Below are 13,828 nucleotides of genomic sequence, written 5' to 3'. Positions count from 1 at the left end.
AGTATGACTGTGATATGAGGCTAGTTATCTTAAGATGAATCCACTAACTGTAAGTTGTTCTGGATAAGAGCGTCAACTAAATGACTAAAATTAAAACAATTTAATATGTATGTGCTTTCTCATAACCCACTCCAATATGTAATATCACAGAGCATTATAACATGAATATATAGAGGATTAGCATTGAGATAGGTCATGATCGCTTAAATGATTATATCTGTCAGGACTGAGGATAATGCTTACATGTCCATAAAGATGACATAGTGAGACGATTGACTGATTGCATGAGGATTATGTTGTATTTTGGAGCATGATGATGGTCTTTACATATCCAGTGGTATTTTTGATTAAACCATGTATGATGCTTTTAGTATTCATATCATGTTGTATAGATGGATGGTTTTTTAAACTATAGTTCGTACATTCTAAATTGTTGTATACTCCCAAGAGTATTATAGTGAATGAAAACATAGATAACAGAAAAATAACTGTTACTGTCAAATATAATGTACAGTAATACCATAATGTCGACCAATACCACAATGTACATTAATACCATAATGTCCATTAATACCACAATGTCCACTAATACCACAATGTCCATTAATACCATAATATCCATTAATACCATAATGTCCATTAATACCACAATGTACATTAATACCATAATGTCCACTAATACCACAATGTCCATTAATACCATAATATCCATTAATACCATAATGTCCATTAATACCATAGTGTCCACTAATACCACAATGTCCATTAATACCACAATGTCCATTAATACCATAATATCCATTAATACCATAATGTCCATTAATACCATAGTGTCCACTAATACCACAATGTCCATTAATACCATAATGTCCATTAATACCATAGTGTCCATTAATACCATAATGTCCATTAATATCATAGTGTCCACTAATACCATAATGTTCATTAATAACGTAATGTCTAATATCATAGTGTCCATTAATACCACAATGTCCATTAATACCATAGTGTCCACTAATATCATAGTGTCCATTAATACCATAGTGTCCACTAATACCACAATGTCCATTAATGCCATAATGTCCATTAATACCATAGTGTCCATTAATACCACAATGTCCATTAATACCATAGTGTCCATTAATACCATAATGTCCATTAATACCATAGTGTCCACTAATACCATAATGTCCATTAATACCATAGTGTCCTCTAATACCATAATATCCATTAATACCATAGTGTCCATTAATACCATAGTGTCCACTAATACCACAATGTCCATTAATACCATAGTGTCCATTAATGCCATAATATCCACTAATACCATAATATCCACTAATACCATAATGTCCATTAATACCACAATGTTCATTAATAACGTAATGTCTAATATCATAGTGTCCACTAATACCATAATGTTGACAAATACCATAATATCCACTAATACCATAATGTTCACTAATACCATAATGTCCACTAATACCATAATGTCCATTAATATCATAGTGTCCACTAATACCATAATGTCCATTAATAACGTAATGTCTAATATCATAGTGTCCACTAATACCATAATGTCCATTAATAACGTAATGTCTAATATCATAATGTCCACTAATACCATAATGTTCATTAATAACGTAATGTCTAATATCACAATGTCCACTAATACCATAATGTTCATTAATAACGTAATGTCTAATATCATAGTGTGCACTAAAACCATAAACTGATTTTACAATACTCTAGCATGGAATAACTACTGTACTGCATGTGATCATATCTAGCAGAGGATAGACACTATATTAGGAGGGTTGAGTTTGGCTGAAGTGTGATTACTGCAGGACTCGTCCTAGAAGTGTGGACATGTTCCATCTGTAGCCCCGCTGGTTGAGAGGATGCTGGGTAAACAGGTCAAGGGTCATTCACTCTTCCAATGAGCAGATGAGTGAAAGGAGATGGGGGTCAGAGGTCTCTGTCTCTTTCCTCTCCTCCACTTCTACTCCTTCTGTTCCCTCATTCTCTCTCTCTCTCTCTCTCTCTCTCTCTCTCTCTCACACACACACACACACACATACACACATATATACAACCACACACACACAGAGCACAAACAACGGATCTATTTTATTGATTTGACTCCTGTGCCTGCTCGGCTGCCCACTGGAGGGGGAGGAGCAGAGCTCTAATGAATACCTCCACCCTGTGCCCCCTAAACCAAGCCCTACTCCCCCACCTTCATTAACTGTGTGTGTGTGTGTCTGTGTTTTTATGTGTGTGTTCTCTGCCTCCTTATTCAACTGCCCCCTCTCTTTCTTCTTAACTCGCTTTTCCTTTAGCCTTTTACACAGGAAGTCTCTCTTGTACTGCTCTCTCTCTGTCTCTGTCTCTCTCTCTGTCTCTGTCTCTGTCTCTGTCTCTGTCTCTCTCTCTGTCTCTGTCTCTCTCTCTGTCTCTATCTCTGTCTCTCTCTCTGTCTCTATCTCTGTCTCTGTCTCTCTCTCTGTCTCTGTCTCTGTCTCTGTCTCTCTCTCTGTCTCTGTCTCTGTCTCTCTCTCTGTCTCTATCTCTGTCTCTGTCTCTCTCTCTGTCTCTGTCTCTGTCTCTGTCTCTCTCTCTTTGTGTGAGCTGCCAGTGCAATCATGCATAGCAAATCCAGGAATACATTCTTTAGTCGTTCAGTACATACTGTATGTCAGAGTCTAGGTGATGTGGGTAAGGCGGAGTCAGGCGCAGGACACAGAGATGAGTAATCATCGTAACTTTACTCAAAAATAATCCTCCAACAAGGAGAACGAAGATCCAGAATCACATAAACGAGACAACTAACAACAATAAACACGTACAAAACCATGATGGCTCCAGAGGGTTAAATAGGCAAATAATTCAAACGAAATGGGAACCAGGTGTGTACAACAGACAAAACAAATGGAAAAAGAAATGTAGATCGGTGGAGGCTAGAAAGCCGGTGACGTCGACCGCCGAACCGCCGCCCGAACAAGGAGAGGCACCAACTTCGGCAGAAGTCGTGACACTGTATGTGGTCACCCCCAAAGCCAATTCTTCCTTCTGCCGCCTTTCCTTCCAGTTCTCTGCTGCCAATGACTGGAACGAACTGCAAAAATCTCTGAAGCTGGAGACTCATATCTCCCTCACTAACTTTAAGCACCAACTGTCAGGGCAGCTCACAGATCACTGCACCTGTACATAGCCCATCTGTAAATAGCCCATCCAACTACCTCATCCCCATACTGTTATTTATTTGATTTATTTTGCTCCTTTGCACCTCAGTATCTCTACTTGCACACTCATCTTCTGCACATCTATCACTCCAGTGTTTAATTGCTATATTGTAATTATTTCGTCACTAAGGCCTATTTATTGCCTTACCTCCCTTATCCTACCTCATTTGCACACACTGTATCTAAACTTTTCTATTGTATTATTGACTGTATGTTTGTTAATTCCATGTGTAACTCTGTGTTGTTGTTTGTGTTGCACTGCTTTGCTTTATCTTGGCCAGGTCGCAGTTAAAAATGAGAACTTTTTCTCAACTAGCCTACCTGGTTAAATAAAGGTGAAATAAATAAAACAAATAAAAATGTTATTTAAAGACATGTCAATCCAGGACACTTATTATTGACCAGAGGATCCCTCCCCACATACCTCTAGTTACTTTGTCATGTACACCTTGACCCAAAAAAGTCTCTCAGACAGACCCCCCTCGCTTCAATATACAGCCATCCCCACAGTGGTGACTCAAGCCCATCAGTATTCAGCCAGAGGAGAGGAACGCTACAGTCTCACAGCCCCTCTCTCACCTTGACTTTCACCACGGCAACAGAACACGGCAACAACGCCGTGGCAACCAACACACTGCATATCGAGCATACCTGAGGACAATGAAGACGAGTCGTACTCTTGCCCTCTCCCTCTTATTCTCTCTGCCATCTCCCTCTCTCTGCCTTCTCCCTCTGTCTGTCTTCTCCCTCTCTCTGCCTTCTCCCTCTTTCTCTGCCTTCTCCTTCTCCCTCTCTTCGCCTTCTCCGTCTGTCTGCCTTCTCCCTCTCTCTGCCTTCTCCCTCTTTCTCTGCCTTCTCCCTCTTTCTCTGGCTTCTCCCTCTCTCTGCCTTCTTCTCTCTGCCTTCTTCTTCTCTCTACCTTCTCCCTCTCTCTGCCTTCTCTCTCTCCCTCTTTCTCTGCTTCCTCCCTCATTCACTCTCTTCCTTCCCCCTCTCTCTGCCTTCTCACTCTCCCTCTTTCTCTGCCTTCTCCCTCCCCCTCTCCTTGCCTTCTACCTCTCCATCTCTCTGCCTACTCCTTCTCCCTCGCTCTGCCTTCTCCCTCTCCCTCTCTCTGCCTTCTCCCTCTCTCTGCCTTCTCCCTCTCCCTCTCTATGCCTTCTCCCTCTCCCTCTCTCTGCCTTCTCCCTCTCCCTCTCTCTGCCTTCTCCCTCTCCCTCTCTATGCCTTCTCCCTCTCCCTCTCTCTGCCTTCTCCCTCTCCCTCTCTCTGCCTTCTCCCTCTCCCTCTCTCTGCCTTCTCCCTCTCCCTCTCTCTGCCTTCTCCCTCTCCCTCTCTATGCCTTCTCCCTCTCCCTCTCTCTGCCTTCTCCCTCTCTCTGCCTTCTCCCTCTCCCTCTCTCTGCCTTCTCCCTCTCCCTCTCTATGCCTTCTCAATCTCCCTCTCTCTGCCTTCTCCCTCTCCCTCTCTCTGCCTTCTCCCTCTCCCTCTCTCTGCCTTCTCCCTCTCCCTCTCTCTGCCTTCTCCCTCTCCCTCTCTCTGCCTTCTCCCTCTCCCTCTCTCTGCCTTCTCCCTCTCCCTCTCTCTGCCTTCTCCCTCTCCCTCAATCTTTATCTTTCTCAGTTATTGTACTCTTTCCTTCCTCTCCTTTTTAACCCTTTCTCTTTTTCTCTTTTACTGTTTGTCTTTTCTGTCTCGCTGTCCTGCATGCCACATTTCACATCTATAATAATACCTGCCCAGACCTCTCACACTTTGTGCAATATACTAGAAGTGTATGCATCACAGGCCAGTGATAGGAGGTGTTGTATTAGCTCTAACACACAGACAGACACACACACACTCAACCCCACTTACACACAGTATGCAAGCCAGTGTCCTACAAACCCCCAGGGAGTGTTGAATTGTGTGTGTGTGTGTGTGTGTGTGTGTGTGTGTGTGTGTGTGTGTGTGTGTGTGTGTGTGTGTGTGTGTGTGTGTGTGTGTGTGTGTGTGTGTGTGTGTGTGTGTGAGTGCGTCAGCAGTGCTGTCAGAAGTTGTGTGTGAAAGACATGTAGATCTACAGAGGAGAGTGTGGCAGCGTGTGTCTGCTGCTGACAGTTGTTCACAACATTCTCTACTTTACTCTGTCACTGGGCTGTCACTGCAGTCTAAACAAACCTTTATACCCTGGATAGACTCTCTCTCTCTCTCAATTTTTTCTTCTGCACTCCATCTCTCTCTCTGTCTCTCTCTTGTGTGCGCCATCTCTCTTTTTCTGTCTGTCTCTCTCTCTCGTTCTCTCTGTCTCTGTTTCTCTCTGTCTCTGTCTGTCTCTCTGTCTGTCTCTCTGTCTGTCTCTCTGTCTTTCTGTCTTTCTGTCTGTCTCTCTGTCTCTCTCTCTTTCTGTCTGTCTCTGTCTCTCTCTTTCTGTCTGTCTCTCTCTGTCTGTCTCTTTGTCTCTCTCTCTCTCTGTCTCTCTCTCTCTTTCTCTCTCTCTGTCTCTCTCTCTGTCTCTCTGTCTTTCTCTCTCTCTCTCTCTCTGTCTCTCTTTCTCTCTCGGTCTCTCTGTCTCTCTCTTGTTCTCTTTTGTACTCCAGCTCTCTAACTGTCTATCGCTGTTTGATCTGTCTTTTTTTCATAGGCTCTCTCTCGTTCCTTTACTCCCTCTTTCTCTCTCTTGCTATGTGTTTAAATGATCTCAGATGAGACAGTACTGATTTATCTGTCAACAGCATCCTGTCCTTTGTTGTAATTTTGGGGGATGTGTGTGTGTGTGTGCAGACACAAGTGCGTTTGGTGGAAAACACAAATTGTTGTACATTTTACAAACAGGATGAATTAGGGATGGGGTGTTTAAAGGAGAGGTTTTCCATGAATGATTTCAGCAGTCAAGACCAAATGAATGTTGTCAACGGCCAGGCAGCCCATCCGGACTGGTCTCAGAGTAGTGGGCAAGTCAAAAGAAGTGGTTGTGTTGAAATAAATGGGTGTGTTGAAAGTGTACCGTTATTGGATGGTCTCTTTTGATTGAACAGCATTGCCACCGCTCAGAGGACTAGCTTATTTTGTTCAGTCTCTTTCAGGAAGTGCATGGAGGATGCTAAAGCAGTTTTAATCACTTACACAACTCAAACTTTTAGGACTAATTATTACCGGTATACTAACTATGTTTCATGAATACCCAAAGAGTATTGTTTAGTCTCATAATCATTTTCTTTGAGTTCACATACACAACTTTATGAAAGCAGTTGTGACACATGAAGGTCTGCAAGCAGTAGAACCTCATTTGCATCTCCTGTTATAACATGCTAGTATCAGACGGGTAGCAGCATAGCTTTAGGCTATTGGTCCTCATCGGCATGTCAGCAAACCTGCAGCCGGGCATGCAGCCATAGGTCTGCCTTTATTAAGCAAGCTTGCTATTGGTGGATAGTAATGGGACAGTGGGAAATGTTATCTTTAACATTGCACACAGTAGTCTACACAACAGAAATGAAATGTGATAAATGTAAAATATTCACAACATGAAAGCATGTTACGATATATGCATTTAATTACATGCAATGTTTTCCACAGTGTGAGTGATTTGACCACTCCATCATTCTGAGGTTTTAATGCACCATGCTATACAGCAGGGATGGGAAACTACAGTGCTCGGGGTCTGATTGGTGTCACATTTTCACTGGAAAGTACTTAAGTAAAAATACTTTAATATACTATTTAAGTAGTTTTTTGGGGTGTCTGTACTTTAATATTCATCTTTTTTGACAACTTTTACTTTTTCTTCACTACATTCCTAAAGAAAATGTGGTACTTTTTACTCCATACATTTTCTTTGACAACCAAAAGTACTCGTTACATTTTGACAGGAAAATGGTCCAATTCACACACTTATCAAGAGAACATCCATGGTCATCGCTACTGCCTCTGATCTGGCAGACTTACTAAACACATGCTTAGTTTGTTAATTATGTCTGAGTGATGGAGTATGCCCCTACCTATCCATTAATAAATAAAAAACAACAAAATCGTGCCATCTAGTTTGCTTAGTATAAGGAATGTGAAATGATTTATACTTTTACTTTTACTTTTGATACTTAAGTATATTTTAGCAAGTGCATTTACTTTTAATACTTAAGTATATTTCAAACCAAATACTTTGTCTTTAACTCAAGTAGTATTTTACTGTGTGACTTTCACTTTTACTTGAGTCATTTTCTATGAAGGTATCTTTTACTTTTCCACCCCTGTACATTTCTGCCCCAGCCCCTGCTAACACACCTGCCTCCAATAATCAACAAATCATAATCTTCACTTTAGAATGCAATTAGTTTAATCAGCTGTGTTTGCTAGGGATGGGGGGAAAAGAGTGACACCATTCAGTCCCCTGAGGACTGGAGTTGTCCATCCCTGATCTACAGTCATGTCACCACGAATCTCTGCACTCGCTGGGAACAACTGACAGAAAGTCAAACCAATTACATGTGCGCTTTCGATATGCCTACTTTCTTTCAACACAGACAGTATCGGCCGCCATATTGGGCTGCAACTACCCGCTTCTCTCATCTGTCCCATTTATCACTAACAGATCTGAAAACAAAGGAATATCGGTCATCCAGGAAGTGCATTCAGGAAGTATTCAGACCCCTTAGCCTTTTCCACATTTTGTTACTTTACAGCCTTATTCTAAAATGTATGAAATTGTTTTTTTCTCTCATCAATCTACACATAATGTCACGTTCGTCGTAAAGATGGGACCAAGGCGCAGCGGGAATGTGTATGCTCATCTTCTTTTATTTAATGCGAAGAAAACGAAACAAAACACTTAACCAAAACAACAATGACGAAAAAAAACAGTCCTGTGAGACATACAGCTACACATGGAACAACTACCCACAAAAACCCATGAAAAAACACCCCTACTAAATAGGACCTTCAATTAGAGGCAATGAGGAACAGCTGCCTCCAAATAAAGGTCAAACCAGTAAACTAAGCATAGAAATAGATAAACTAGACACAGACATAGAAATAGGCTAACATAGAACATTGCCCAACAAACCCCGAAACACATTAAACAAACACCCCCTGCCACGTCCTGACCAAACTACAATAACAAATAACCTCTTTACTGGTCAGGACGTGACACATAATACCCCATAATGACAAAGCAAAAACAGTTTTTTTGACATTTTTACAAATGTATATATATAAAAAAAACGGAAATATAAAATTGACATAAGTATTCAGACCCTTTACTCAGTACTTTGTTGAAGCACCTTTGGCAGTGATTACAGCCTCGAGTCTTCTTGGGTATGATGCTACAAGCTTGACACCCCTGAACTTGGGGAGTTTCTCCCATTCTTCTCTGCAGATCCTCTCAAGCTCTGTCAGGCTGGATGTGGAGCTTCGCTGCATAGCTATTTTCAAGTCTCTCCAGAAATGTGCCTTTTACTGAGGAGTGGCTTCCGTCTGGCCATGCTACCATAAAGGCCTGATTGGTGGAGTGCTGCAGAGATGGTTATCCTTCTGGAAGGTTCTCACATCTCCACAGAGGAACTCTGACTCAAGAGGCTCGGTGGTTCCAAATTTATTCCATTTAAGAATGATGGTGACCACTGTGTTCTTGGGGACCTTCAAGGCTGCAGAAATGTTTTGATACCCTTCACCAGATCTGTGCCTCAACACAGTCCTGTCTCGGAGCTCTACGGACAATTGCTTTGACCTCAGGGCTTGATTTGCTCTGACATGCACTGTCAACTGTGGGACCTTATATAGACAGGTGTGTGCCTTTCCAAACCATGTCCAATCAAATAAATGTATCACAGGTGAATTCCAATCTAGTTGTAGAAACATCTCAAGGATGATCAATGGAAACAGGATGCAACAGAGCTCAATTTCGAGTCTCATAGCAAAGGGTCTGAATACTTATGTAAATAAGGTATTTCTGTTTTTTAATTGTGTGTAGATTGATGAGGGAAAAAATCTGTTTAATACATTTTAGAATAAGGCTGTAACGTAACAAAAAAAAGGGAATGGGTCTGAATACTTTCTGAAGGCACTATACACTATATTTTTGGTGGGGCAAGTCTATGGTAAAGTGCTTTAGTGTACTAAATTTTAAAATTTGTCATTGGTTTGATATCTTACATGGTTTATGTTGTCATATTTGTAAAGTATAATTTTGTGCCTTTCAACGTGACTAATAAAGATCAATCAATCAAACAACCAATGAATGAATGATTCCTCTCTGTCTCCAGGTGCAGATGTGACAGAGCTCAACAGCTCAGACAGTCGCGGAGAACGTCTCGACTTCTTCCTCAAACAGGAAGAAGCTCTGGCAATGGGCGAGGCCAACTTCCTGGGTGCCAGCGAATCAGATGAGGCAGGAGGTGGGACCGGGGACGGGGCTACATCTTCGGTAGCCAATCTGAGGGCAGCATTGATGAGTAAAAACAGCCTGCTTTCGCTACGGGCTGAGATGCTGGGAGATGATAACCCTGTGCTGTTTGAATTCATGCCCAAAGGAGGACACTCCCTTTCACGTAAGTTACTGTTATAGTATGTTACACACAAACACACACAAACACACACCACACTCCAACAGCACTTAACTGCTGTTTGAGTGTCACACAATAGCACTGCTATAGAATCATCGTTCTCTCATTGGCTTTTGTGAATTTAGTTTTGGTGTGTGTATTCGTGCGTGCAGGTGTGCGTGTTGTTTGCATGCTGTGTGTGTGTGTGTGTGTGTGTTCAGTATGTAACAGGTCTGTGTGATGGTGCAAGAGAGGATTACTCAGTTGTGACTCAGTGAGAGAACATTGTGCTGGGATGGCTCCCGGGTGTGTGAGAAAATGTTTCCTGGATTTCTTTGCCGAAGTGTGTGTGTCAGTGTGTGTGTGTGTGGTTTCATAAAACAGGGTTTAGCCATGTTCATCTGTGTGTATGAGTGATTGAATGATGTACTGTGCATGGGTGCATGAGGGTGTGTGTCTGAGGGTGTGTGTGAGGGTGTGTGTGCGGGTGTGTGTTTGAGGCCTTGAGTATGGCCTTCCATACCTTCCCTCTATCTTGGTGTAAATATAGCAGGATGCTAGCTATTGGTATAATAAAAGCTTTTAAATCATCAACTTTAATGTTCCACTCAATGCGCCTCTCCGTCAAGTTATTTTGGACCATTGGAATATACACTAGATGACCAAAAGTATGTGGACACCTGCTCGTCGAACATCTCATTCTAAAATCATGGTCATTAATATGGAGTTTGTCCCGTCTTTTCTGCTATAACAGCCTCCACTTTTCTGGGAAGGCTTTCCACTAGATGTTGGAACATTGCTGCAGGGACTTGCTTCAGTTCAGCCACAAGAGCATTAGTGAGGTCAGGTGCTGATGTTGGGCGATTAGGCCTGGCTCGCAGTCAGCATTCGAATTCATCCCAAAGGTCTTTGATGGAGTTGAGGTCAGGGCTCTGTGCAGGCCAGTTAAGGTCTTCCACGGCGATTACGACAAACCATTTCTGTATGGACCTCGCATTGTGCACAGGGACAGTGTCATGCTGAAACAGGAAAGGGCCTTCCCCAAACTGTTGCCACAAAGTTGGAATCACAGAATCATCTGGAATGTCATTGTATGCAGTAGCGTTAAGATTTCCCTTCACTGGAACTTAGCGGCCTAGCCCGAACCATGAAAAACAGCACCAGACCATTATTCCTCATCCACCAAACTTTACAGTTGGCACTATGCATTTGGGCAGTTAGCGTTCCCCAGGCATCTGCAAGAGAACGCGTTTCCACTGCTCCAGAGTCAAATGGCAGTGAGCTTAACAGAACTGTGTGGCTGCTCGGCCGTGGAATCCCATTTCATGAAGCTCCTGACGAACAGCTCTTGTGCTTCCAGAGGCAGTTTGGAACTCGGTAGTGAGTGTTGCAACCGAGGACAGACCATTTTAATCTCTACGCACTTCAGCACTCGGCGGTCCCGTTCTGTGAGCTTGTGTGGTCTACCACTTTGCGGCTGAGTTGTTGTTTCTCCTAGACGTTTCCACTTCACAATAACAACACTTACAGTTGACCAGGGCAGCTCTAGCAGGGCAGAAATTGGACGAACTGACTTGCTAGAAAGGTGGCATCCTATGACGATGCCACGTTGAAAGTCACTGAGCTCTTCAGTAAGGCCCTTCTACTACAAATGTTTGTCTATGGAGATTGAATGGCTGTGTGCTCGATATTATACACCTGTCAGCAACGGGTGTGGCTGAAATAGCCGAATCCACTCATTTGAAGAGGTGTTCACATACTGCTGTACATATAGTGTCTCTCCCAGTGTGTGTTAATGTGTGTGTGTGTGTGTGTTTGTGTGTGTGTGTGTGAGGGTGAGGGTGCGGGTGCGTGCATGTGTGTTTACATGTTTAATTTCTCTTTGCTTTCTTTGGCTGGTAATTGTCTTCTTTGTGCTGAGTTGTGTTTGTCTGTGTTTGAGGGAGATGGAGAAAGAGTCCAACTCTAAACCTCGTCATGCCCTTTTAGCTTAGCCCTGCTCTGATACAATAGGACTGGAGACTGGGGCTTTGACTGAGTGGACTCCTACACACACACACACACACACACACACACACACACACACACACACACACAAACCCTCTGTTGGCTTTAAGTGAAGAGATTGAGGCCGTCACAGCAGGCACGCTGCCTCTCATCTGACCTGCCCCTACGGAGGGGCCTCTATCACACACAGACACACCCACGAACGTGAGTGCATGCACACACACACACGCACAGGCACACGCACACACACACACACACACATACACGCACGCACGCACACACACACACGCACGCACACACACACGCACACACACACACACGCACAGGCACACGCACACGCACACACACACACACATACACGCACGCACGCACGCACACACACACACACACACACACACACACACACACACACACACACACACACGTGAGCGCATGCACATACACACAAACACCAAACACAGATCCTTGAGTTATATGAGTAGAATTCAAAGAATGTTATCAGTACAATGTCTTATGTGCCTAGTAATTTATGATATGTTTAAACATATCTTAAAGTATGCCTCTTTATTTTGAGTGTCAGCGCATTGTGAACCCTAGGGAAAGTGTTTGGTTGGCCAAACACAGCCTGAAAGCACCACACAATAGGGTGGTTTTGAGAGATGCCTTTCGGGATGGCCAACCAACCCCTCCACTGAGGTTTTCACTCTATCTTTAAAAGAGAGATTAAAACAAACATTATGTTCTTCAGAGCACTGAGGGAAGGACAAGCCTAGTGAGTTTGACGGATTGCTGCTTTCTCCCCTCAGTACAACCTACCCTCTATCCCTCCCCCAAGCTCTCCTTCACAGCTCCTTCACACTCCCTTCTTCTGTCCCTCCTACAACCCCTTCCTCACCCTCCTCCTCTTCTTCCCTCCCTCTCTCATTCCTTCAGCCTGCTCTGTCCTTCCCCCTCTATCTTTCCTCTCTTCTCCTACCTCTCCGTAACACCTCCCTGTGTCCTTCTCCCCTCCTCTCCACCTCTTTAACTTCAAAGCATAGTTATTTAAATCCTTGGGAAAGTATTGATTCATTGAACAGAGTAGTAGTGCGAGGTCACCTGCCCCATTTCACCAGCCATTGCTGCCATTACCACAACTGTGTGTGTGTGTGTGTGTGTCTGTGTACTTGTTTTCCTACATGATCAGGACTGCAATGTCCTAATAATTCACCAATAGTCCTGAAAAGGAAGTAAAGAGGAAAGTGACGTGGCTCCTAATCCCTGAGCGGTCTTTTATTTCTGAGGCTCCGTATCTATGAGTGCACAAATTCTTGCAGTATCTTGCGGGAATTTGGGACTTCACAAATTTTCTCGTGCGAAACCTCATTAAATATATAGCTAGTTAAATCAGAGTTAAAAGCCAAAAGATTATATTCACAATGTCACTAAGCAAAAAACAAACAAAACGACAATATCCATTCAAATGTCAAAACATGATTTTGTCATGAGTTCAGTATTATTTACTTAATTTTGCGGACCCACTACTCTAGTGTATTGTCATTAGCTAGCTAGCTAATGTTAGCAAAGGACACCAGCAGTATGATCTCTATCATTGATTCTCTTGATCCTCTCCCTGAGAATACTTTGTTCGTTATTTTTGATGTTGAGTCGTTATACACTAATATTCCACACGATGGCAGTATTGAAGGCATGGAACATTTTATTTTGTTATGTTACCCAAATGAACAACCCTCCAGTGCGTGCATTAGAACATTGGCTGAAATGGTACTCACAAATAACGATTTCATATTTCAAAACTATTTCTTTATCCAGATGAAGGGTACTGCTATGGGACCCCCTATGGCTCCTAACTTTGCAAATGTGTATGCAGGTTACATGGAGAAACAGTCAATTCTCATCCTCCCAACAACAAAACATTTTTTTTTTTATATTATTATTTGGAAACAGTACATTGATGATATTTTCATTTTATGGAGGGTCGATGCAAAACAGCTCCAGGCATTCCATGCTTCTTACCTCTTGTTCTGAACACCTGAGATTCACTATGCAATCTGACAC

The 13,828-nt window shown here is 42.8% G+C and overlaps 1 protein-coding gene across 1 annotated transcript in view; it reads left to right on the top strand.

Moving 5' to 3' along the window:
* Positions 1–13,828, top strand: part of LOC115168505 (histone-lysine N-methyltransferase MECOM) — a 112,970-nt gene that overhangs the window by 88,130 nt on the left and 11,012 nt on the right. The window contains exon 2 of the mRNA XM_029723858.1: positions 9,485–9,769. Within this exon, the coding sequence (XP_029579718.1) occupies positions 9,568–9,769 (202 nt within the window). The 5' untranslated portion in view covers positions 9,485–9,567. The remainder of the gene's footprint in view (positions 1–9,484; positions 9,770–13,828) is intronic.

Source organism: Salmo trutta, chromosome 30 (genome assembly GCF_901001165.1).
Source record: "Salmo trutta chromosome 30, fSalTru1.1, whole genome shotgun sequence".
NCBI classification, from domain to species: domain Eukaryota; kingdom Metazoa; phylum Chordata; class Actinopteri; order Salmoniformes; family Salmonidae; genus Salmo; species Salmo trutta.
This window is presented reverse-complemented; position numbering and strand designations above follow the sequence as displayed.